The 26,801-nt window shown below is 40.7% G+C and overlaps 1 protein-coding gene across 2 annotated transcripts; it reads left to right on the forward strand.

Annotated features, from left to right (window-relative positions):
- Positions 1–15,980: 15,980 nt before the first annotated feature.
- LOC122056975 (5'-3' exoribonuclease 3-like) lies at positions 15,981–26,321 on the forward strand. 2 transcript variants are annotated; one of them, XM_042618955.1, is made up of 23 exons: positions 15,981–16,388; positions 17,289–17,394; positions 19,021–19,097; positions 19,192–19,383; positions 20,453–20,572; positions 20,681–20,743; positions 21,016–21,156; positions 21,252–21,416; positions 21,534–21,611; positions 21,691–21,852; positions 21,950–22,111; positions 22,560–22,655; positions 22,790–22,885; positions 23,391–23,461; positions 23,563–23,691; positions 23,787–23,863; positions 23,951–23,991; positions 24,102–24,176; positions 24,265–24,413; positions 24,512–24,580; positions 24,647–24,722; positions 25,258–25,328; positions 25,413–26,321. In XM_042618955.1, exons 1-23 carry the CDS (start codon positions 16,206–16,208, stop codon positions 25,948–25,950), a joined length of 2,937 nt encoding a protein of 978 aa, XP_042474889.1. In that variant the 5' UTR covers positions 15,981–16,205; the 3' UTR covers positions 25,951–26,321. The 2 variants fall into 2 exon arrangements, with proteins under 2 accessions (XP_042474889.1, XP_042474890.1); XM_042618956.1 differs by having other exon boundaries at positions 25,416–26,321.
- The last annotated feature ends 480 nt before the right edge of the window (positions 26,322–26,801 follow it).

Genomic DNA, 26,801 nt, shown 5'->3' on the forward strand with positions numbered 1-26,801 from the left:
TTCTCCATGATCAAACTAGCACAACTTTACATGGACAATATAGTGTGCTTACATGGAGTGACAGTGAGCATTGTTTCAGATAAGGACCCAAGGTTCACTTCCAGATTTTGGAAAAGCTTACAGCGTGCCTTGGGATCACAGCTGAATTTGAGTACAGCTTTTCACCCACAGACGGATGGTCAGTCGGAGCGAACCATACAGATATTAGAAGACATGCTCAGGGCATGTGCAATGGAGATGAGTGGCAGCTGGGAAGAATATATACCTCTTATGGAGTTTGCATATAATAATAGTTACCAAGCTACAATTGGGATGGCTCCATATGAGGCGTTATATGGTAGAAAGTGCAGAACTCCTTTGTATTGGGATGAGGTAGGTGAACGTCGAATGTTAGGACCTGAGATGATCCAAATGACTTGTGACAAGGTCGACGTTATTAGAGAACGGATTAAAGCAGCTCAGTTCCGTCAAAAGAGCTATGCGGACACCCGCAGGAAGGAGGTTGAATTTCAGCCAGGAGAAAAGGTATTTCTTAAGATCTCTCCTACTAAAGGTTTGCAAAGGTTTCACAGAAAGGGGAAGTTGAGCCCAAGATACATGGGACCGTTTGAGATCTAATCCCGGGTTGGCTCAGTAGCCTACATGTTTGCCCTGCCACCTTCGCTTGGAAATGTTCACAATGTATTCCATGTATCCATGCTGAAGAAGTACGTGCATGATCCATCTCATGTACTACCCGTGGAACCAGAGTACCTAGAAGTTGATATGACCTACACAGAACAGCCAGCTGAAATTTTGGACCGGAAGGTGAAAACCCTTCGCAATCGCTCCATTTCCTATGTAAAGGTGCGATGGGCCGATCATTCACTTGAAGAAGCATCTTGGGAGGTAGAAGAAGAAATGTGAGCCAAGTACCCTCATCTTTTTGATCAACCAGGTACACAATTTCGAGGACGAAATTTTTCAGAAGGGGGTAATGTAATACCCCACTTCTTAAAACCGGTCTGATTTCACGGTTGAACCGGTTTAACCATGCAGGAACCGAGCCAGAGGAAATTAGAGCGGGTTCCTTATGGGCTATGATGGCACGGGTGACCTTAAACACCGGCTGGCCCGACAAGTCTGAGCCAGTGCCAGAAGAGACGGGAGTGCCCAAACCGTGTACGTGCACCTACCATAAGGCTATGTACGGATAAAACAGGTATTATATCTGCATTTTAAGGTATATACGTATGCTACATCGTATGCCTGGGGTGGGGTTCGAGCCGAGGTCCGAACCCGGTCAAAATCCCATGTCTTGACTCTCGGGTGGGTATAACAGGTGGGTACACCCACCCACCTGAGTGACCCATCCAACACTATTCATTTAATTAGGGATAGTATATAAGACTTGATGATTTCTTTTCTTTCCATTTATTGCCCTCGTACGTTTGGTGAGAAAAGTAAAGAGGAGAGAGAAAAGAAAGGGAAGAAGGAAGGAAGAGGAAGAAAGGAAGGATTTCCGTGGCTCCGAAGCTAGATCTTGCCATTCCGGTGCCGGGAGAGTAATCTTCAACTCTAGATCTACAGTTGGAGGTAAGAAAAGTTGGGTTTTATGAACATTAACCATACCCACGCTTTAAACCCTTGATTCGAGTATGGTTTCTTAAGATCTAGTAAACACCCTTTGAAATGACGAATCTAAGGTTTAATAGATGATTTATGTGTTGATCTTGAAGGATTTGAAGAGATAGTGACAAGGTAGAAGGAGCATTGTGAGTTGGAAGTGATTTGGAGGGTTTGAAGTCTTTCTTGAGCAAAGAAGGTAAGATGGTTCCCCTCACTCGAATCTAACTTAGATCTAAGCTAGAACCATCCTATAGGACTTTAAAGGTGTGAAGAATGGGTTGAGAAAAGCCCTATTTGGGTCCCCAAGGAATGGAGGAAGTTGAGAAGAAACTGGGGTTTTTCCGCCAAAACCAGCGGGTACAACCGGCGGGTCCCTACCCGCCTGAGAGCACCCACCTGAGAGGGCAGGGGGGTCCCTGGCCAAACCGACGGGTAGGACCGACGGGTCCTACCGGCTGGTCCATACCCGCCGGTCCAAACCGGTGGGTCCATACCCGCCGGTCTAAACCGGCGGGTAGGACCGGTGGGTAGACAGCCTACCTGTCCGACCCACCTGAGTGGCCCCGAAGGTGATCCGTAGGTCCGATCGAGCCCAAATCGGACGTGTGACCTTCTTTCGACGTTCTAAACACAATTTTGACATCAGATTTCATTAATTTCGATTCTAAAATGGTGAAGTACTAACCCCTCTCAATTTTGTTAGGTTCACCAAAGCCTACCCGATTCGCTCCGGATCTCACCCGTACCGAGCGGGACTCCTTGTACGCTACAAGTAAGTGGAGAGAGGACGTTTGGCCTTGTTTCAAGGTATTTTTTTTGGCATTCATATAACTATATCTAATTTAGTCATGTCATCATGAATATGCTATATAGATTAGTCATTTCACCCATTGATGTGCATTTATGCTATGTTTACTTTTCAAATGCAAATTGAATGAGATGTTATATGTTGAATGTGGAAATCATGATGCATAATGCATTGGTAGACTAGATGCCGTGGTCGGCTTGGAAACGAATGCATTGGTGGCCCGTGGTATGGGACACGGAGGCACTATGCAGTCGTACTACATATAGGAGCATGCGGTATTAGGATTCTCACCATCCCGTGCTACGACCCTTCCCAACAGGGGTTAAGGTGTTGGGTTGCCATTTGGGGGGAAGCAGGGGTCGCGGTTGTCGGACACTGTGGCGGTTAGGCATTACGCCCGGCGAGTCATGTAGGACAGTCGGCAACCCCGGTGGTACATTCAAGAGGGCCAATCGTACTGCTTTTAAATTGCTGGAGTCAGCACTGTTATTTCATTTATTTACATTTCTGTTGAGAGCCGGTGGACGGAATTGTCTTTATTTTTCCGAGTACTCACGGTGGGCCTTCTCCAACAGCCCTATGGGCGTATCGCGGGAGGGAGTTCGCGGCTCGTACCCGGAGTATACGCGCACTGTGGTTGTAGTAGCACTTAAACCAAAGACTTAGTAATGTTGTTTAGGTGGATGTGAATTAAAATGAATTGCATGGCATGTAGTGCATATGATGTGTTGTGATGTGTGGACTGTTGTGTGTGGTCCACCTCTCTACTTACTGGGCTAGTGAGCTCATTCCACATGTGCACCCCCTTTTTAGATGATTTTGCAGGTCAAATATCTGAGGAGCATGGGGTGGGTCCCACAGTCGAGTTTCCTGAAGAGGACTGGTGGACCCCTGAGGAGTTTGAGCATGGCGTAGACTACTCTTGCGAGAGCTGTGCTGCGGGACAGCAGTTCTGAGGCCGAGCTGAGCTCCACCTTGGAGGCCGTGCTGAGCTCCACTTCCGAGGCCGAGCTGAGCTCTTCTACATGATGCCGAGCTGGGCACAACCCCTGATGCCGAGCTGAGCTCCAGCCTTGATACCGAGCCAAGCTGTGTACTCTGATGTTTTTGATGATTTCCTGTATATACTTGATATTTGAACTTTATTCTTTTTGTGTATATATCATGCCTTCGGGCCCAAATGTATATAATTATTGTATCACCATTTGGGTATCAAGTATATGGGAATTATTTACAGGTAAAACTAAGTCTTCCGCTGATCTGATGAATTGATGTTAGTGTGTGTATACTGTGGTGGAATACAGTATCTGATGATCCTGGCAGGTTTGGGTTAACCGGTGTTAACTCGGTCACCGCTTCGGTTCAGGGTGAACGGGGTGTGACAGTAGCGGCCGGAGATGATGAGAGGTCTCTCTTCCCTTTTGGGGGGAAAGGACTTGCATCTCTTCCTCTCTCCTCTCTTTCTCTTTCATATGAGGGAGGGGGTGTGTCGTGTGTGTTTACCTTGCGGGCCCCACACTGTCGTATCGTCGCTCGATGATACACGGATGCCTATTTTGTAAGAGTGTGAAATTCATCATTCGAGATAGGGGTTTGATGATGGTCTACTATGGGGACCAGGATCATACAAATGGGGGTTTGGAGTCGCCACCTAGGATTATGGGCTTAGGATCCGGGGGTGGGCCCAATTCTTGAGAAAAGGGCTTGAAATTTGGTCTAATCCAGAGATTTAGGGTAAGTGTTATGCTGTAGAATTGAGAAGGTGTTTGGCACCCAATCTACCCGGTTTGACCGATCTTCCTATTAGATGCTTAAGATCGAACATTTATCACAGTTATTACTATTCCATATGCATGGTTAAGTTATCACACATATTTACATTGACTGAATTTAAATTACGATATATACTAAAACAAGGTCTATATAAAGTCTACATGATGACAAGTTGGTTGAAAAATTGTACCTGAACTTAATCCTTGTTTCGGCTTAAGAGGGGTGGGCCCCTGATTAGTACCGGCTCGGACTGTCTTTCGTGTTCCCTTGGCTCAGGGGAAGATAGTCTTGACCTCCAACTTTCTTTCTTGAGAGACGTTGGCTGTGATGGTATTCGGACAAGGTTTCGGCTAGGAACAGTTACTTTCAAATTTGAATTCAGACAGAGCTTCGGGTAGGTAAGGTTATTTTTGGGCTTAGGATGAGGTGGCAATCCGACAGAGCTTCTGCTGGGGATAGGCTAGGGGAGGGCTAGGCTGAGGTGGTACTCCGATAGAGCTTCCGCTGGGGATAGGCTAGGGGAGGGCTAGGTTGAGGTGGCACTCCGATAAAACTTTCGCTGGGGATAGGCTAGGGGAGGGCTAGGCTGAGGTGGCACTTTGGCAGAGCTTCCGCTGGGAATGGCTACTTCTGAAAAGATTCCAGGGGCATTCGGACAGAGCTTCCGCTAGGAATTGCTATTTTTGGAAAGAAACAGATTGACCTAAAAATTGATTAAAGATCCCCAATGCCCCAAAGAACACTTTGAAGATTTGAACAGAACTTGGGATCTTGACAAAGATCTCTTTGTAGACCCAAAGAACCTCAAGGAATGAGGGATTTCTATTTCTAGTAAAAACCAAGAACACTCAAAGGAGGGAGGCTAAAAACATACTATTTTTGGAAAAAACTAGATTGGACTAAAAACTTGGATTGAAGATCTTCAAAGTCCTGAATAACACTTCGAAGATCCAAATAAGATTTTGGATCTTGATGAAGATCGCTCTGAAGAAAATCAAAAGGGGGAGGGGAGGGGAGGAGAGAGAGCTTCACTACCATAGAGCGAGATGGGGTTGTTTGGTGTGTAAAATCCAAAGGAGAGGTATTTATAGGATTTTCGAGCCAATGGGGAGGAGGAAAAATTTTTAACCAACGGACAAAAGAGGGTTTTTGGACTAAAGTGGGTGAAGAGGGCTTTTATCCAACAGGTAAAATGGGTTCTTGGACTAAAAGAGGTGAAGAGGGCTTTTATCCATTGGGTAAAAGGGTTTTTTTTTTGGAGAGAGAATTCTTACCTAAAAGGTGGGTTTTTGGTCTCAAGTGGGTGGAGAGGAAATCTCCTCACCCACTGAGCCAGTGGAATACCAATCCCGGCCATTAATGGTGATGCACAAGATTGGGCCTAAGTGCAAGGGGCAAAGCCAGCATGGGAGGGCAGATAATGTGTACAATGTGTGTGGGCAATGGCATGGGTGTGCGACACATGGTACATAGGCAGTGGCATAGGTGTGCGAGCAGTGGCATTGGTGTGAGGCACATGGCACAGGGGAAGTGGCATTGGTGTGCGGCACATGGGCACATGGGCACAGGTAGCAGCAAGGGCATGGGCTAGGCAGCAGCAGGCACAGGTGCAGGCTGCAGCCAACAGAGGAGCTGGCAGTAGCCTGGGGGCATATGGGTAGGGTCGTACGGGGGTATAAGCTAGGTCATGCGGGGGCACAGGCTGGGTCGTGCGGGGGCATATGAGCAAGGCTGTGCAGGCTAGCCTGCTGGCTAAACGTGTCACACCCCATTCACACCAAACCGGGTTAACACCGGTTAACCCAAACCTGCCAGGATCATCTGATACTGTATTCTACCATATCATACACACAACTAATAAAAGCTTATCAGATCAACGGAAGACTTGGTTTACCTGTGAATATTCCCATAATACTTGATACCCGAATTGTGATACAATAGTTATATACATATGGGCCAGAAGGCATGATATTTACACAATGAAAGTACAATTCACATATCGAGTACATAAAAGAAATCATCAAAATCAGAGTATACTGCTCAGCTCGGTATCAGAACCTAGAGCTCAGCTCGGTATTAAAGGTTGAGCCCAGCTCGGCTTCACAAGGTAGAGCTCGGCTCGGCATCAAAAGTGGAGCTCAGCTCAGCATCAGAAGTGGAGCTCAGCTCGGCATCAGAACTGCGGTCCCGCAGCACAACTCTCGCACGAGCAATCAGTGTCGTGCCCTAACTCCTTAAGGGCCCACCAATCCTCTTCAGGGAACTCAATCGTGGGACCCTCCCCGTGCTCATCTGGTTGATGACCTGCAAAATCATCTAAAAGAGGTGCATACGTGGGATGAGCTCACTAGCTCAGTAAGTGGAAAGATGGACCACACAGCAGTCCACACAACAAATCACCATCATATGCATTACATGCTATGTAATAAATTTTAAATCACATCCACCTAAGCAACATTACTAAGTCTTTGGTTTAGTGCTACTACAGCCACAATGCGCGTATACTCCGGGTATGAGCCGTAAACTCCATCCCGCGATACGCCCATAGGGCTATCGGAGAAGGCCCACCATGAGTACTCAAAAAAATAAAACATGCCGACCACTGGCTCTCAACAGAAAATAAATGACAGAAATTAAAGATGCTGACTCCAGCAATTTAAAAGCAGTACGATTGGCCCTCTTGAATATACCATCGGAGTTGCTGACTGTCCTAATGACCAGCCGGGCGTAATGTCTAACCACCACAGTGACCCGACAACCGCGACCACTGCTTCCCCCCGAATGGTAACCCAACACCTTAACCCCTGTTGGGAAGGGTCGTAGCACGGGAATGTGATAATCTTAACCCGCATGCTCCTATATGACAATAGTACGATTGCATAGTACCACCGCATCCCATACCACGGGCCACCAATGCACTCGTTTCCAAGCCGACTACGGCATCTAGTCTATTAATGCATCATGCATAATGATGTCAACATTCATCACAGAAGCATATTATCACTTGGCATTTAGAAAATAAACACAACATCCATGCATAACCATGTGAGGATGACTAATCTACATAGCATTTTCATGATGGCATGACTAGACTATATACAATTAAATGAATGCCAAACAATGCCTTGAAACAAGGCCAAACGTCCTCTCCCCACTTACCTGTAGTGTACAAGGATTTTCGCCCGGTACGGGTAAGATCCGGTGCAAGAAGCGTAGGATTTGGTGAACCTAACATGAGTAAGCGAGGTTAGTATTTCACCATTTTGAATCAAGATTAAAACGATCATGTTTAGAATCCTAAAAGAAGGTCACACATCCGATTCGAGTCCAATCGGACGTAAAAATCACATTCGGAGCATCTCGGGTGGGTCGGACAGCCCACCCGTCTGACCCACCTGTCAGACCCACCGGTCTGGACCGACGGGTAGGTCGGACCGTCGGTTGGCCCACCAGTATGGACCACCGATTGGGCCAGGGGGTCTTCTAAGACCGACGGGCAGGGTGGCCCACCGGTTGGCCCACCAGTCTAGCCCACCGGTCTTGGCGGGAAACCTGCTGCTTCTTCCCAACTTCCCCCAATCTTTGGGGATTCAAATGGGGTTTTTCCAAACCCATTCTTCACACATTCAAGGTCTTATAGGATGGTTCTAATCTAGATCTAGGTTGGATTTAAGGAATGGGAAGCCATCTTACCTTCTTTGCTCAAGAACACCTTCAAACCCCAAAAATCACTTCAATCCACAATGCTTCTCCAACCTTGTAAATACTTCTTCAAATCCTTCAAGATCAACACATAAATCATCTATTAAACCTTAGATTCATCATTTCAAGGGGGATTTACAAGATCTCAAGAAACCCTACCCAAATCAAGGGTTTTACTTGGGTATGGTGAAGGTTTAAGGAACCCAAACTTTGTTCACCTCTAAATGTAGATCTAGTGTTGAAGATCACTCTTCCGGCGTCGGAATGGGAAGATCAAGCCTCGGCGCCGCTGAAATCCATCTCTTCTCCCTCTTCCTTCTCTTCTCTTCTTCTTTCCTTTCTTTTCTCTCTCCTCTTTACTCTTCTCACAAACGTACGAGTGTCATAAATGAGAAAAGAAAAGAAAAGTATAAATGCTATATATACTTCTTTAAAATACTAAGTAATTCACATGGGTGGGTCACTCAGGTGGGTGGATGCGCCCACCTGTCTGCCCACCTGAGGGCCAAAACTTAGGATTTTGACAGAATTCGGCCCTCGACGCGAATCTCACTCTTGGCAAACGATGTAATATACGTATGCACCTTAATATACGACTACGTACCTGTTTTATCCGTACATGGCCTTATGATAGGTGCATATATACGGCTTGGGTATTCCCGTCTCTTCTGGCACTGGCTTGGACTTGTCGGGCCAGCCGGTGTTTAAGGTCACCCTTGCCATCATAGTCCATAAGGAACCCGCTCTAATTCTCTCCGGTTCGGGTCCTGCATGGTTAAATCGGGTCAACTGTGTAATCAGACCGGGTTAAAGAAGTAGGGTATTACAAAACGTGTGCAGCATGCATGCAGGCTGGCCTACTGGCCAACGTGCACAGTGAGAGTACGATCATGGAATTTTTTGACGACGATCACGGGAGATCTGACAGTCCGATTTTGACATGCCATATATCATCAAAATCGTATTTCCAAGCACTATCCATCTGTACGGTCATCTTGACCAGATTCCTTTATATATAAAAGGTCAAAATTGGACCTTCTTCTCTCCGACATGGGGTTTCCAAAGTTTTCAGGTAGGGGATGAATTTGGGGTATTTGGGTAGATAGGAGATTTTTTCAGGTTTCCAACAGGCTTGTTAGTGTGGGAGGCATACGCACGGGAATATATGATTTTTCGGGGATAATTACGAGAGATCTGATGATCCGATTTTGACGTGCCATAAGTACAAAAGCAGCTTGAGTAGTCTGTCATCTATGAAACTATTCCTTAGAGAAAAGAAAATCCAAATTACATGTCAACATTCAATACCAACTAATTCATTCTTGACTTTTTGTGGTAGTCCACTTCATATCTAAATTTTGACAAATCTGTCAAAGGTAATTTAAATCTCATTCTCATCACCCCACTTAGAAGTTATCTGCCTTTTATCATGTCTATGGATAGATAATGGGGCAATTTCAATAGTTGGATAGACGGGGAATATTTGCATTATGAAAAAAAAAAAAAAGTAAGGAACTTGGGATCCCCAAAGCCTAGAAGAACACTTTGAAGATCCGAACAGAACTTGGGATCTTGACAAAGATCTCTTTGTAGACCCAAAGAACCTCAAGGAAGGAAGGATTTCTATTTCTGGTAAAAAACAAGAACACTTAAAGGAGGGAGGCTAAGAACATACTATTTTTGGAAAAAAACTAGATTGGACTAAAAACTTAGATTGAAAATCTTCAAAGTCCTAAATAACACTTCGAAGATCCGAATAAGATTTTGGATCTTGATGAAGATCGCTCTGAAGAAAATCAAAAGGGGGAGGGGAGGAGGAGAGAGAGCTTCACTACCATGGAGCGAGGTGGGGTTGTTTGGTGTGTAAAATCCAAAGAAGGGGGTATTTATAGGATTTCCGGGCCAATGGGGAGGAGGAAGAATTTTTAACCAACGGAAAAAAGAGGGTTTTTGGACTAAAGTGGGTGAAGGGGGCTTTTATCCAACAGGTAAAATGGGTTCTTGGACTAAAAGGGGTGAAGAGGGCTTTTATCCATTGGGTAAAAGGGGTTTTTTTTTGGAGAGAGAATTCTTACCCAAAAGGTGGGTTTTTGGTCTCAAGTGGGTGGAGAGGAAATCTCCTCACCCATTGAGCCAGTGGAATACCAATCCTGGCCATTAATGGCGATGCACAAGATTGGGCCGAAGTGCACGGGGCAAGGCCAGCATGGGAGGGCAGATAATGTGTACAAGGTGTGTGGGCAATGGCGTGGGTGTGTGACACATGGTACATAGGCAGTGGCATAGGTGTGTGAGCAGTGGCATTGGTGTGAGGCACATGGCACAGGGGCACAGGCAGCAGCAGGCACAGGTGCAGGCTGCAGCCAATAGAGGAGCTGGCAACAGCCTGGGGGCACATGGGTAGGGTCGTACGGGGGTGCAAGCTAGGTCGTGCGGGGGCACGGGCGGGGTCGTGCAGGGGTATATGAGTAAGGCTGTGCGGGCTAGCCTGCTGGCCTGTGCACGCAACACGTGTGTGGGCAGGGCTGGTTGGGTAGTGGGCATGTGCTAGGCAATAGCCAGCGCGCGGCATGCATGTGGGCTAGCCTGCTGGCTAAACGTGTGGAGCATGCATGCAGGCTGGCCTACTGGCTAGCGTGCACAGTGAGAGTACGATCATGGAATTTTTCAACGACGATCACGGGAGATCTGACGATCCGATTTTGACATGCCATATATCATCAAAATCGTATTTCCAAGCACTATCCATCTGTATGGTCATCTTGACCAGATTCCTTTATATATAAAAGGTCAAAATTGGACCCTCTTCTCTCCGGCATGGGGTTTCCAAGGATTTAAGGTAGGGGATGAATTTGGGGTATTTGGGTAGATAGGAGATTTTTTTAGGTTTCCAACAGGCTTGTTAGTGTGGGCGGCATACGTACGGGAATATATGATTTTTCGGGGACAATTACAAGAGATCTGATGATCCGATTTTGACGTGCCATACATACGGAAGCAGCTTGAGCAGTCTGTCATCTATGAAACTATTCCTTAGAGAAAAGAAAATCCAAATTACATGTAAACATTCAATACCAACTAATTCATTCTTGACTTTTGTGGTAGTCCACTTCATATCTAAATTTTGACAAATTTTTCAAAGGTAATTTAAATCTCATTCTCATCACCCCACTTAGAAGTTATCTGCCTTTTATCATGTCTATGGATAGATAATGGGGCAATTTCAATAGTTGGATAGACAGGAAATATTTGCATTATGAAAAAAAAAAAAAAAAAAAGTAGAAAAGAAATACTCTATTAATTACTCACATGTCAAATTTCAGAGCCTAAATAGAATACCTTCCTATGTATTAGCTTACATCCCATATAGGTTTATCCACACCTATTATACTCTAACCACTATTGTGCACTCTCCCATTGTCATGATTCTTCAAAGCTCTATTTTGCCACTAAGTAAGACTCCTTGTTGATGGAAATTGTTTTAATCCCCAGGGTTAACCTTTGTATAAAATTTGAGCCTCATCCAATACCCAAGATGGTGCCTTGACGATGATGAATACCTCTTTAAGATCGAAAAATATTCTATTTATGGATTTAAAGGGTTTTCCTGCATTTTTGACATCAATGAGAGAGAGAGAGAGAGCAATAAAAGTAAAATTTTCATCTCTTTTTTCTTTCCTATTCTTTTCTCTTTTTTTCTATATTCTTTTTTTTTAGGTTACCAAACAAAGCCTAAAAGAATAAGTTTCTTATGCACTTTTTTCCTCTGGAAAGACCATGAAAGTTCCAAATTCCTACAAATGAGTTGGCAAATGTTTGTCTTTTGAAAAACATGAGAGGTTTAAGATCTTTGTAGATTCAACGAGTCTAATATTATAGGTAGTGTCAAGCTTATCTAGAATATTGCATGTAGAAAGAAGAACATTTAGGTTGATTGGGCGTATTTTTAGATATCTCAAATTTAATTCTATCTACATTGTCCCTTTCCCTCTGGATGTTTCTTGAGTCTAGAGAAAAATTATTTAGTATAGGTATCTTGTGTTTGAGTATATTTAGTCTTCTATTAATGATGGTTTTGACACCTTTCTTTGAGTTGATAATTGACATCCTAATGGTGTGCTAATTTCTAAATATAGTAATTATGTATGATGCTAGTCCAAATAAGATTACGAATAAATCTTCCATTTTGAGGGAGGATACTTGGATTCCTATGTCAAGAAATTTATTTTCTCCAATTGAGGTATGGTCAAAAATATTTTCTTCTTCTCCTGTTTGGACATTAGTGAGATCTAGAACTCCTATTGTTCCTTAGTTTAGGATGGTTTTGTTTAACTCTTCCATCCCAAGGTAATGCTTTTTTGTTTGGATAGCTATGATCAGCTCCGTCCCCACTTAGGATTTCCTTCTTCGATTAAAGAAATTTGTTCATTCCTAAGTGTTGTCTTTGTTGGAACTCTCTTGAAAATTTGGACCATTTTTTCTTATAATGTCCTTCAAAGGTTTGAGAAGATGGCTCAGGGTTGGTATCGATCAAGGCCTATACTAATCCAGTCTTGATTCGGATCGGCCTGGATCGAATAGAAATACCAATGTATTTCATTGCTATTATTTTTTTTACTATTTTACCATTTATTTGTACCAATCCACCAATACGATATTGGCCAAGATTTGAGATTAGTCTAGGCCGATAATGATTGATCCAATCCAACCGATTCAGGCCAATCCACTGATCTAATCTGACTCAAGCCATGGTCCTTTCTCTAAGTCATTCTCGGGTGTATTCTTAGAAAATGTTGGTTGGTTCTTAGAGTTATCCTTTTGACATAAATGGAGGTGGACCCTGAATACTTTTAATGGCAAAAGTTCCTATGACACTCTTGATAAATTGACTTTTAGTGCAATGATTCATCATATTAAATGGGAAATAACTAAAAGAAGATGGACTTCCTCTTCGCATTCTATGGAGAAACTCTGGAACAACATTTCTTTTGATGTTAGAAATAAAGTCCGCAAATTTGCTACGTGACTAGACACTTAAGCATCTTGCTTTTGGGATCTTTCTCTTGTTTCTCCCCCTTATCATCCTTGTTCTTTGTTTTCTTCCCCCTCCCCTCTCTACTTGGATGTATATGTCCTCTCCTCGGGTTTTGATGTTATCTCCTATGATTTTTGTTTTCTTTTATTTTGTTGGGGTCTTCTCCCTTGCCTAGCCTTTGAGGCTTTTGTTTGTGTTTTCCTTTTCCTTCTTTAATATATATTCCACTAATTAAAAAAAAAAAAAAAAAATCTCTTGAGCAAGAGATCACTACTTGGTTGCATGAGACCAATGACAACGCACTTAGAGGGATCGATTTCAACGGGATATTTTATTGCATAGGGATGGACTAGCAATTTTGCACTTCCCTACTCACTCAAAACAAATTTCGCATCATAAGGGCCACTTGATGAGGCATCTTTCTTTTTCCCTAATCTCTTTACATATGCATATAATAGAATTCAATCTTCTCTTTTCATCGGGAGTGGGAAAATAGATCTGGGTATCATCAATCGTTCAGTAGCTTGAGAATGTGAAGTTAGGAATCCTTAGGATTTGGATCACTTGAGACGTTAAGTGAAAAGGAAATAAAGGTGAAACGAGGTTGGGTTTCTTAAAACACAACCCAACCCTGAGTCCCCAAAACTCAACCTAACCCAACCCAACCCTGTCGGGCTCATGCCTAGACCCAACCATACAAGGCTCATGCCAATCCAACTAGGCCCCAATTGACCGTAATTGGGCCAGGTTGGCCCTAATTAGTCTTGACTTTTACCAAGGTCGGGCTAGCCCAATTGACCCTTTCTTTTCCATCTGTGTCCTATGGATTACAATACACACACACACATATATATCTATATATATATATATATAAAAGATAATAATAATAATAATAGAGAAATTTATAACGCCACCCCCTATAGAATACCACTATTAGAGACACCCCTGCATAATTTCAAATTATATTCAAACCTCTTATCATTTGGTAAGTTAAGATTTGAAATGATGATTTTTACCCTTTTGAAATTATCACTTTACCTTTTGACTAAAACACATGACAGAGGTCAAGAGAAGGAAGGCATCGCTAGAGCGTATTCGATGACATGAAAGCCCTCCCTTCCAGCCCCGAAGCCCCCAAAGCGGAAATCAATGCGACCATTGCTGCTTCAGAGTATGTCTACGTCACGTCTTTCCTCCAAACCTCCGCTTCTTCTTCTTCTCCGTCGAGACAACCAACACTTGTGGTTCGGGGATGGAGGGTGGAGTCAGGTCCAGCCCAGCCCCAGTAAGACGCTCGGCTGGCCAATGAAGCCTACAGGGCAGGTTGTGCCGCTTTGACAGTAGGGAAGCCTAACGAGTCTCTCCACTCTCAGAATCGCTCTCCAAATGCCCTCCTGACAAGCGTTCCGCGCTTGCCAAGCTCCACTCTCTCATCTCTTTCGCCTCTCAGCAACTCCAAGAACCCAACGAGACCTCGACTTGATGGTGAATTAGCTCTCTATTAACTCTCTTTATCAAGTATGTACTAGATATACTTGTCCAATTATAGATCTTTAGCATACTTGGGTTCTTGTTATGTCTTCTTAAATTAGTTTTCTGAGAAATATTATGAAAGAATCCAATTGTGAGAAATTATCAAAAACCCACCCAAAAGGCCATAAACTATAACAGAAGATTAACCCACTTACAGATGCTAAAAAACCTAGAAATGATAAGAATGGAATCGAAACTTACACCTTAAATAAGATAATTCAGGATTTAAAAGGAAAGAACAAAAAAGTTGGGGGAATCAGAATTGTTCTAAACCCTGACCTGTTCTTCCGAGAAATCACACACCAAGTGAAGACTGATTTCAGAATCCTATCATCAAATCTACAGGGACCCTTTTCTCTTGTTCCCGACAGCATATATTCTTCGTGTGATTCAAATAATTAACGACAATGGAAAAACGTGACAACCCAATCAAAATATTGGCATTTTTGACATATACGTACCTAATTTCCTAAAAGAAAAGTGGAAGAAAACACCGACAGAGCTCGAGCTTTACCAGCGCTGATCTACTCTGCACGGTTTGGGTATGAAGACGATGGAGGGTATGATAGGTCTGTGATGGGGGGTTCGGAATTAATAGAAGGGTATATGATCAGAAATTTTACATGAGGGTATTTAGGTATTTAACAAAAATAAACTAGATGATGTCAGCACTTGAGGTATATTCACCAACAGGACCATGTTAAGAGGTGAGAAAATAATTTGAAATTATGCAAAGGATGTCTTTCTAATAATGACATTCTCTAGGGGTGGCATTGTAAATTCTTCTTAAAATTATGAAGTACAACATAATAATAGATGATTAAGACACTTGATCATAAGAACTAATGATCCAAATTTCAATATTATAAGTAAAAGGATAAAATAACAATCTTATCCAAATTTCAATATTCTAAGTAAAAGGATAAAATAATAATCTTAAATTATATTACATAAATCATGATTAAATCACGAATGGATTGAACCAGGCCGGGCTAGGCCTAGACCTCAACTCAGACACGGCCCATCCTTGACCCAAAGTCAATTTGCTTCAACCCTAACCGGTTCTTTGGATAAGAAATCGTAACCCACACATTGTTCAGGCTTAGGATCGGCTCCTAGTGTGAACACTGGAAACTGAAAACATGAGGTTAAGAACCCTTTGGATTTGGATGATTTGAGACCTTCAGTGAGAAGGAAAGGCCCAAGTGTGATCGATTGCGATGACTTTTACAATCTACACCGCGTGATATAAAAGAGACCTGGGCAGGACATCTAGTCCACTCACTCTAAGCGTGGTGACTCATTCTCTCTCGCTCTCTCCCTCCTTTTCTTCCTTTTTCTTTTTCCTTTTTGCCTTTGTTCCTTTTCCGTACAAGAAAAAGAAGAAGGAGATTGGCATCGAGATTAAAAAAAAAAAAAAATTCCACTCCGGAAAGTGTGAGTAAGCACTAAACCTCAATGCCACGTTAAGTAGGTCCCTTGAGTTTCCTTATTTATTCTTCTGATGCTTCATTTCTCAGTTTTAACCGTCACTTGAGCTTCCTGCTTTCGTCTTTTAATATTCTATTTCTCAACTACCAAGGCAACCTTCATTAATATTTTTCTTTGAAAAAAATGGAAGTACTACTTTGTTTGCTGATTGAAGAAGTTCTACTCGACTGAAGGAGCCCAGAGGACTGCAGTGAACACACACTACTAGTCTCCTTCATCTGCGCTGCTGCCACTACTAACGAGAGAGAGAGAGAGATGGGGGTGCCATCATTCTACAGGTGGCTGGTGAATAGGTACCCGAAAGTGGTGCAGAATGCGAAGGAGGAGATGGGAGAGAAGGTGGACGCAAGCCAAGCCAACCCAAATGGGAGGGAGTTTGATAATCTCTACCTCGACATGAACGGCATCATCCATCCATGTTTCCATCCCGACGATACTGTAATTTCTTCTTTTTCCACTCCTCTCATGCAGGAATCCGGGTTGCAGGAACTTTCCCGTTACCTTGGCTTCCCATAAAAAAAAATTGAAATCCCTAAAACCCAAAATGGTTTATGTGGACCAAGTGGTAATATATCATCCCTGTTGGAGTCGGTTGATTGTAGGTTCGAGTCTTGACATACCCATTATCATTCATTGGTCGTACGGAAACATTGCTTTCTGCACAGGCTTATCCTGAGGCTATGATCATTACCATGGAAAACCAAAGGGTAATAGATTAATAAAAAAATATCACCATGGAAAACCAAGGGGTAATAGATTAATAAAAAAAAAAAAAATCATCGCTTCCTGTGTTGTGGCTTCAACCCCATGGTATTAGTCAAGGAAATGAAATCTTAAGGGTAGATTTGAAAATACACACCCAGGGTGAATGTTTCCACCCTTAACCTTGAGATTCCGTTCTCTAACTGATACCAAGGGTTGCAACTACTCGGTTGCAACCAGCCCTAGTAACAGCCAAGTTTCATTCTATTCCATTTCATTGTCTATGAGCCCGGGCAGAAGGCACAAGGAAGCAGGCAGCAGCTATTTATTTTTTTATTTTTATTTTTTTTTCATTTTTTACCTATTCATCTTCCAGCCCTCCGGGTTAAGCAAAGGTGAAAAAAAAAAAAAAAAAAAGTCCCCTTTCCTTCTTTTCCTATCTAAATGCCTAGTCTGAACTTTGAAGTACAATTATCGCCTTTTCCTTTCTTATTTATTTATTTTCTTTCGAATCATTGACGCTTTATTTATTACTACTTGACTTTATTGATTTTATTTACTTAGGCTTTTTTTTTTTTTTTTAAGGTAAATCTGTATATTAATTTGTTATGTAATAATGTTGTATTGTATGTGTAGATGGACCCTCCGACGACCTTTGAGGAAGTATTCCACAGCATTTCTGACTACATTGATAGGATTTTTTCGATCGTGAGGCCTCGGAAACTTCTATATCTGGCCATTGGTGAGTATTTCTTTCTTGTGCACTTCTACTATTAATAAATAGATTTGGAAAAAGTTTCCTTGTGCATTTCTACCACTAATAAATAGATTTGGAAAAAGTTTTCCTTCGTGTATGGAGGATGGTTCACTAATCATCTCAGGGTTCACAAACCCTTATAGGGTCTTAGCATTTTCTTAAAAATACCCTCTTGATACCTCCCACATCCCATCTCAAGGTGGTGGTGTATGGGAATCCATTCACCGTGGCCTTAGAAAAACTTGATCAAATAAATTTTGTTAAAGCAAAAACTTATTCATATCATATGTTTTATGTCAGAGGGTGCTGAGTGAAATCTAATATTACACACAAAAAGAAGGAAGATTATCAAATTATACATAATAGATTTATCAAATTATACGTTATAGATTGGGGGGAAAAGAACACTCCTTGATTCATTTCCTCGATAGATAATTACAATCATCAATGTAATACTTAATAGGAAAAAGAAGCCTAAAAGGTAAAGCGGCCCCTATGCCCAAAAATAAGGGGGGGGGGGGGGTTGGGCGAAATGACCATCCCACCCCTTATGAAAGACAAACTCTGCATCAAATAATGTGGTCTTATATATTTTGAAAACAAATAATGGTTCCTTCTGCAAGAATACAAACATGGCCTATTATTTTTTAAAAAGAAAAAATATGAAATGTCGAACAATAAAAATAATTGAAAAAAAGAAAAAAAAATTACAATTTTCACAATGTATAGTATATGTTGAGATGTTGGGAGTTATAGAGATATAGTCCCTCATTGATTATCTATGACCTTGGATGTATCTTCATATGCCTTTGGATTATCTCCACTTAACAACATAAGCTTTTCTGGATCCCAAGTGGTATTTCGTGGGCTACCACACTTTATTTGACATGGTATCAGAACAATGTTCGTTTGTTGTTCTCTTTAAGATGTATGTATATCCACATGTATGCCAAAGCTACATATAAGTCTATCATGGTTCCATTTCATTTAATACTCTAGAGTTGAGGAGTTTGGTTTTCCTTCCCTAAATATGGCATTGCCGAAGTTGGGGAGGGAATTCCATCTTCTTTTCTCTTTGTTTTGAGTTTTTGATGTCTATTTTGACCTGGCTTGTAATCCTCTTTTCTTTTGTTCTTTTTTAATATACATCATCCTTTTAGTGAAAAAAAAGCTACACATTGAGAGAGATTGGTAAGATATTGAGAGTTACAAAGGTATAGTCTCACATCCATAGTCATCAAGGCAACAAAGCAACCAAGGCAATAGAGGATAACCAAAAATCAAGGAGACACCAGCAAGGTGTCAAGGCGTTGCCTAGGCGACCAAGGTACCAGTCGCGTCAGTCCCGATTGAAGAGTCTTACCGTCTAGGCGATGCCTTGACCACTATACTAGTCATGTTGGTTATTTGGGACCTTTGATGTGTCTTTATATATCATTGGACTATCTAAACTTAATAGCTTGAGCTTTTGAGTTGGACCCTTAAATTATATTTCATGGGCTATGTGTATGAATAAACTAACAATCAGCTTAGGCCATCCAACTTATAATCTTTGTGCATTTTGATTTGATTAATGTGCACTTTTTTTTGCGGCTTATATATTTTATGAAGATGGAGTAGCTCCCAGAGCCAAGATGAATCAACAACGTTCAAGACGTTTTCAGGCTGCCAAAGATGCTGAACTGTTGGTAGAGTTTTTCTCACTGTGTAGATGTTACATTATATTTCAAATTTTGTGTAGATGTGTGGATTAATTTCTCATGCCTAATGTTTGTTATGTAGGAAGCTGAGGAAGAAAGGTTGCGAAAGGAATTTGCCAAAGAAGGAAAGAAGCTTCTTTCCAAACAGAAATCAGAAGTTTCAGATTCAAACATAATAACTCCAGGAACAGAATTTATGTGTGAATTGTCAAAAGCATTACAAAACTATATCTGCTCAAGACTAAAGATTGACCCTGGTTGGAAAAATCTCAAGGTATTTTGCTCAAATCTCTAGTGGTTGTTTAGGATTATTAGGTAGCTCTTGTACCCCTACTATACTTTACATATTGCTTCAAATACAATGGATCCTGCTTATCTCCCAACAAATTAGATCTATTTTGGCAGTTGAGAATATACTAATATTTACTCTCTTTTTTTTTTTTTTTTTTAATATATATATAGGGAAAAAGAACGGTAACTGATAGTGTTGCATATGCCTTCCACTTTCCCATGTGTCTAGACATATGCAACACTATCGGGTAGCTTTCTTTCTTCCATTAATATATTAAAAATATGGAAAAAATAATGCTCCCTAGTTGCATAGCCCTTGTGGCAGCGTAGGGCTCAATGAGAGGGGTGAGCAATGAGAGGGTGCACATGAGCATCAACAGGGGGTGGGCATGGGGGTGGGGGCATCATTTCGCTCCCCTCTATATGGGGACAGGGGCAGCACAACCATGGAGTGTTCTTTTTGCCTTATATGTTAACCATTTTTAACACAATTATAGACCATTTCTTTGATTTGTGATGTGAGAGATGGTTGGGCCATGGGTCATCACACATGTATAACCCTGTAATCGGGTTGGGCTGATTTGGGATTCTTTAAAGCCCAGGTGCAGTCTGAGGTCTTCATTTTCCCTATCGACTTCAGGGCATGCCAGGCTAAGCCATGTTTTTGTCATTGTTATGGGCGCAAGAGCTCTGCCAGTCTGGGAGAAACGCCAGGCACTTGGCCAATGAGAAAAAAGGCGGGAGCATCTTCAGCACACATAGGGGGTAGTGCAGTCTTTTTGTACCTGCATCTGTCTGGGCATTTTCTACACCAGATCAAAAGGGTTCTTGTTCCCCATTTTTTTAGATTTTTCACAAAAAAAAGAGCATATTTATTAACTTAAATATTTTTATGTTAAATTTACTAAATCATTGATGTATAAAATAATATTATGAAACTTAAATACATTAAAAAAAGCATATGTATTAATAGTAAAAATTATATATATGTAATGGAAGAGCTTCTAAATTATATGTGCCCATCTGTGTAATTTTTCTCGCTTCTTCTGAAGGTAATTCTTTCTGATGCAAATGTTCCTGGGGAGGGTGAACACAAGATAATGTCATTTATACGTCTGCAACGTAGTCTTCCCGATTACAATCCAAATACATGCCATTGCTTGTATGGTCTGGTATGATAAAACTTCATTTTGCATAATGTGTTCTGCTATGTCAAGAGAGAAACAGAGTATTGTTCATTGTTTCTTCTGAATAACTTTAGTTCATTATTGCTTCCACAGGATGCAGATCTCATAATGCTAGCTTTAGCAACCCATGAAGTGCATTTTTTTATATTGAGAGAGGTCTGTACATAATTATTCTTTTCTTCTTTGTAGTTTGCAACCCCGTTATGACCACGTCTATGCGGTTGTGGGGTCAGTATGAGCCCGCGGACTAGTCAGGCCAAAGGCCTGGACACCCGTCGTTAACAAAAAAACAAAAAAAACAAAAAAAAGAGTGTTTGCAACTAGTTCTATTAATTGTGACAAATACCTCCTTTCATATCATATACATATATATATATATACACACACACACATAGGACATGACTTAATCATTTGCTTTTTCCCCTTAGGATGTGCTCATGCAAGAGAAGCAACCAATATGTCTTGATTTAATTAGAAACCAGCATTGTAAATCAATGAAGTCAAGGGGCTGGTTTTGTAAAGTTAATGAGAATAATGGAAGAGCTTCTAAAGCTAGAAAGCCTTATCAGGTACACTCTTTATATTAATACCTAGCTACACAAGGCATTACCACTAGTTTGATTTTAGTTTTAATTAAATGTTTTGAGGACTTCTTTCTTTGCAGTTCTTGAATGTCTGGACTTTGAGAGAGTATTTGGAGCTGGACTTGAAAATAGATGATCCACCTACTGAGTTTGATATTGAGCGTATTGTTGATGATTTCATTCTTATTTGCGTATTTGCTGGAAATGATTTTTTGCCACACATGCCTTCATTAGAGATTCATGAGGTTTCCCAAGAAGCTTGTTTTTCATGATTTTTTTTTTCCATGTTCAGTGAATTAAACAGGTAAAACAAACTATTTTTTGGTGTCTATTAAACAATTTCTTTGGCCATTTTTCTATAGGGTGCAATTGATTTGCTCATCAGTGTCTATAAACAAGAGTTCAAGAATCTGGGTGGCTACCTTGTGGATATGAGCAGAGTAATAAATAACTACCCTACATAACCTCCAAGTTTGGAACCATAGAGAGGATGCACTAAAATTTTGTGTCCTTGAGCAGGTAGGGGAGAAACACACACCATACATGAAGTTAAAGCGAATTGAGAAATTCATCCTTTCAGTAGGAACATATGAGGAAAGAATATTCAAGAAAAGATCTGAATTAAGAGAGCGTAAAATGCGAAAACTCTTGTATGAGAATTCTCAAATTGAAGCTGTTGAGGTACTGGATACTGTGGGGAGATAAAATATCCTATTTTACTGATGAACTTTCTTATTCTATACTAACTGAACTGATTTTGAATTGAATCCGTGTCCAGCTAGATGATTCTATTGGAAACTTGGTTATCAATACAAGAAATGGATTCAGGGAGCCTGACCAAAAATATTCAGATTTCACTCCAAAAACTTTCTCGTCAAGGAATCAGGACATGGTCTCAACATCAATTGGGATGAGCAGTAGTAGCACTGGAGAATTTGATGTATGCTATAGCTTTCTCAGGAATCATCAGTATTACATCTTTTGATTTTTTTTTTTAATGGTGATTTTGAGCATTAATCAATCATTTTTTTCATTCAACACTATCAAGTAAACTTGGCTTCGATAGACCGAAACAGAGGTTATCATGTCAGCTGGATGAGTAAATCTTCATTCATGAGCTTAGACATGGAAAGCTGGATACAATCAGAAATTTGTTTTTTGAATCAGCAGTCTGATAAAAGCAACTCTAAGGTTTCAATGATCAAAATATTAAGATTTTATAATTTTTGAACTTCCAAACTTTTCACATCCAAGTGGGACATTCAAGTTGAACTACATAAATGATGAATGACTGAAACAAATCTAATATAAAACCTATTACAAAGCAAATTTCTGCCATAGTTAAGAGAAGTTTCCTTTCTTAATGAATTTCTTCCCTGATATACCAGGGTTCGGAAAATACAATGGAGCTCAGACGAATGTTAAAGGATATTATTCGTCAGAAATCAGATCTGTTTAAATCTGGTAGATTGGATAATGACAAGGTTTGTGCTTTTGGTTGTCATTGGTTTGTTTTTCCAGTTTTATTGAGTTTTGTTGTAAGGTTTGGTACAGAATTCTCATAAATGGAAAAGTAGAGGCCGATATTTTGAAAGATGTCTTTCTGATTGTACAACAGACAAAATTGGGTATGGTAGGATGGAAAGAAAGATATTACAAGCACAAATTTTCTGCAGACAGTCCTGCAGATATTGAAAGCATCCGGAAAGCAATTGTAAGTGTAAATGTATCTCTTTTTTTGGTTTTTTTTTTTTTTTGGGAGCGGGAGGCGGGGGGCGGGGTGGGGAAGAGATCTTGGTTGTTACTATTTATGTTATTCATAATTTTTTATTGTGCTTTTGGGATCAATTCATTAATTTTATTTCTGAAGTGCTAATGATAGTTCCACAAAAACCTAGTTTGTCTGATGCATCCATGTACCATTTTGCCAGAATGTTCTTGCAAATTTTCTTTGAAGTAACTTCAGTCTTTTCAGTGCATTGTTAATACTTCTCCTTAAAGTATTTTCTTTGACTTCTTATGCTTATTTCCTTTCTTTCTTCTTCTATTTCACCCCCACCTTCCCCAACAGCATAATCTAGTTGTCTATTTTATACACATAATTGAGCCAGTTATGTTTTGAAGCAATATAATGCATTTCTTCAAGGTTGATATTTAGGCTGCCATACTTTTCATTATCTCTTATTTGACTCTTTTGTTTTATCCCTTTTTTAAAATAGGTTAAGAAATATACAGAAGGCCTTGGTTGGGTGCTTCAGTACTATTTTTCAGGGGTCCCATCCTGGACATGGTAAAAGATTTTGGCTTTTAACTAAACAGAGTGATCTTGAGTTATGAGTATTTTTTTTTTCCTTTCTAGACTTAAATTTCAAAATTTGAATAATTCATCAGGTATTATCCATACCACTATGGTCCATTTGCTTCTGATCTGAAGGGACTGACTCGGGTCGACATAAGATTTCAGATGGGCTTTCCATTCAAACCATTTGATCAACTGATGGCTGTACTGCCGCCTAGAAGGTCAAATTGTTGTGTTGTGTGTTGGGTTTTGGGGGGGGGGGTTGTTTCCTATTATCTTCCCATAAATTTGACATCATGAAGTGCTGTATGTACAGTGCTCATGCACTTCCTGAGGCTTACTGCAAACTGATCATTAGCAAGGAATCCAGAATAATAGATTTTTATCAAACAGGTATCTCCTGTTTTATTGATTGACCACAAATTCACCATTTTGATGGGTCATGTTGAAAACTTAACTCTTTTCTTATCTGATTATCAGATTATGAAGTTGACACTGACGGTAAACGTTATAGGTGGCAGGTCTGTATTACCTTCTTTGATGATTGAATTCAACTTATTATTGCTCCATGTTCACTGAATTACAGTAAAGTTGTACAATATTTATTAATGGAGTGTTTGTCTTGTTAAAGGGAATTGCCAAGCTCAAGTTTATTGATGAAGACCGTCTTCTATTGGAGACAAAAAAATTGGAGAAAGAATTAAAGGTAGTATTTGAGGAATTAAATCTCGAGTTCTGATACAGTTGATTATGAACTTAAAACATTCATGTTTACCTTTAATAATACTATGTAGGAAGATGAAGCCAATAGGAACTCTCAGATGATTGATAAATTGTTTATAAGTTCTAATGAGATGGTAACACAAGTATTGTCTATGTATCATGAGTACAAATCATGCAATGAAAAGATAAAATTCAGGAAAGCCATTGATAGCAGTTCCAGGTACATGAGCATTATTTTTTTATAGAATATTTGAATTTCTATTCTTTTTCATGTACAAACACAAGCTTCTATACTAATCACATACTTTTTCATTGCAGTGGTGGACTGAATGGCTTTATACGCCCTTGTAATGATGTTTCGGAAGAAAAAGAAAGAAATGCTGTGATGTAAGTCTGAAAATTACCTTCAAAATGTTATATTGTGGTATCTGATGTTTTCTCTTCTGGGTACAGGTGTGTTTTGTATGAATGCTCTGATTATCATCTGCACTATCCACGGTTGCTTAGTGGTGTTTCAGTGCCTGAAAAGGTATACTCTTTGTTTTGCAGTACTTCTTTTCTCCATGTTTTCTTATTTTCCTGAAATAACAAACAACCAAGGACCATAAGAGAGAAAGCAATTCATTGGTGGTGGCATCAAAGATTGATAAGACGACATAAGTTTAATATATATTTTTCCAAAGCTAATTTTTATAGCAGGACAAGAAACTACTCAGGTAAGAAAGGCCCAAACTAAAACAAACTAGATAAAGGGAGGTTCCAAGGGCTGAAACCGCTCGAAGAGGCTACCCAAGAACAGAGCAACACCCCCTCCCCCTGCCCCCGCAAAAAAGGAAAGCCTTGCAGAGGAAAATAATAAGCTTTCTTGAGACTTACATAAGATCACTGTGGTACATTGTGCAATAAACTATATTTTATGGATCCTAGCCATTTATTACATGAAAATTTAGGTGAAAGAATACCATACTTGTAACAAGAAAGTTATCCCCCTGATGGAACCCTTGTTCACCATTAGACATTCTTGTGCTGTTGTTAACTCTCTCTCTCTCTCTCTCTCTCTCTAGATGATAATTGAAGCAGACATCATAAAGACAGAGTTATGGCATGAATATGAGGGTTCACAGCCCAGAAAAAGGTAAAAAACCACTTCAATGCTTCTCATTTCCTTCCAATCGAAAGATGGAGATTGTCCACTATAACTTGAAAGAAATGCTATCAGCAGGCCACAACCACAGCCACAGCCACAGCCACAGATTCAGCATAGAAATGGAAGAGGACAAAGCAGCCCTAGATACACTTCCTCGGGAGCTAATTTATCAAAAGATGAATATAAGGGAGCTGGTTCTGGCTGGGGTGGTGGTAGGGGAAATGTGTCTCATGAACTGTTGAATGGTTATCAGAAATTTGGTTCTTCAAGGGGATTATCTTCAAGCAAAGAATCCAAGGGTTCTTGGGGAAGAGCAGAACTGAAGGAGGGAGGTTATGGTTACAGTGTTGGCAGAGGAAAGGGGCATCCCCAATATTATGATTCTTCCAGAAGTGTACACCGCCAAGACAATACCAAATATACTCCACCATTCCAGTCCTCATTGAGAGTAATTTGGAGAGCAGTACCTTCTGGTCGAGGAAGCTTTGAGGCTTCAGAGCCGCCTGATGCGACTTATGATGGAGGTCGAGGTAGAGGTCGAGGTCGAGGTCGAGGTCGAGGTGGAGGTGGAGGTGGAGGTCGCAGCTTTGGGAGTGGGCGGGCGGTTTGAGTTTACCATCGCAAGTTGAACTGAAAGAAGCAGCACTTGGGAATTATCACAGTATGCAATATAGGGAGCCTGGAATTCCGTCCAATTTTGGAGGATCCGTTGCTATTATTATCACCTGACCGTACGATTCTGTATTCAACACTTGTTTTATTTCTGTCAAATGAGATATATTTGAGAACAAAAAAGACAGGTGTTAAACGTCGATTCACATGACTAGATGATCGTATGAACAACTGATCCATTTTCAATTTTGGGGGAATTTAGAAAGTCAAAAGTTATTTTTCTTCCTGATAAGTGAATAGGGTACTGTAAGGATCAAAGATATTGGTTTTGATTTTGTAGTGGCAGTTATGCCCATTGTGGTTTCTGGATTTTTTTTTTTGTTTGATGTAGCTATAATCTGCTATTATTCTTAGGGAATCTTGCGGTTGTGGATACCCAAGCCCAAAAGGTTATGTCCAATGGGAGTAGAATAATTTGGCCCCTTTTCACTCCATGTTCAAAGGAAACTAGTAATCCTCTTCACCCCATGCGTTTTTCTTGTGTTAATAAAAATTTATTCGATTTACCAAAAAATAGCTAAGAACGTACAGCTCAGTCCCAAATGTAACCAGGGTTGTCCCCCTCAGAACGGTGATTTTAATCTGAGTTTTTCTCATTTTAAGGGTCATAATTACTTTGTCTCCTATTAGATGAAGTCTAGTCTCGATAATACGTTTTCTACTAATCTCAATAGTCAATACCGATTTCAAAACACTCAAAAGTCAAATTCATGTGAAAACTTCGTCCCAATTTATGGATTAATGGAGAGAATCCATTGAGTGCCCAACTACACTTACTGCAAGCTGAAG

This window comes from Macadamia integrifolia, chromosome 12, assembly GCF_013358625.1.
Source record: "Macadamia integrifolia cultivar HAES 741 chromosome 12, SCU_Mint_v3, whole genome shotgun sequence".
NCBI lineage: Eukaryota > Viridiplantae > Streptophyta > Magnoliopsida > Proteales > Proteaceae > Macadamia > Macadamia integrifolia.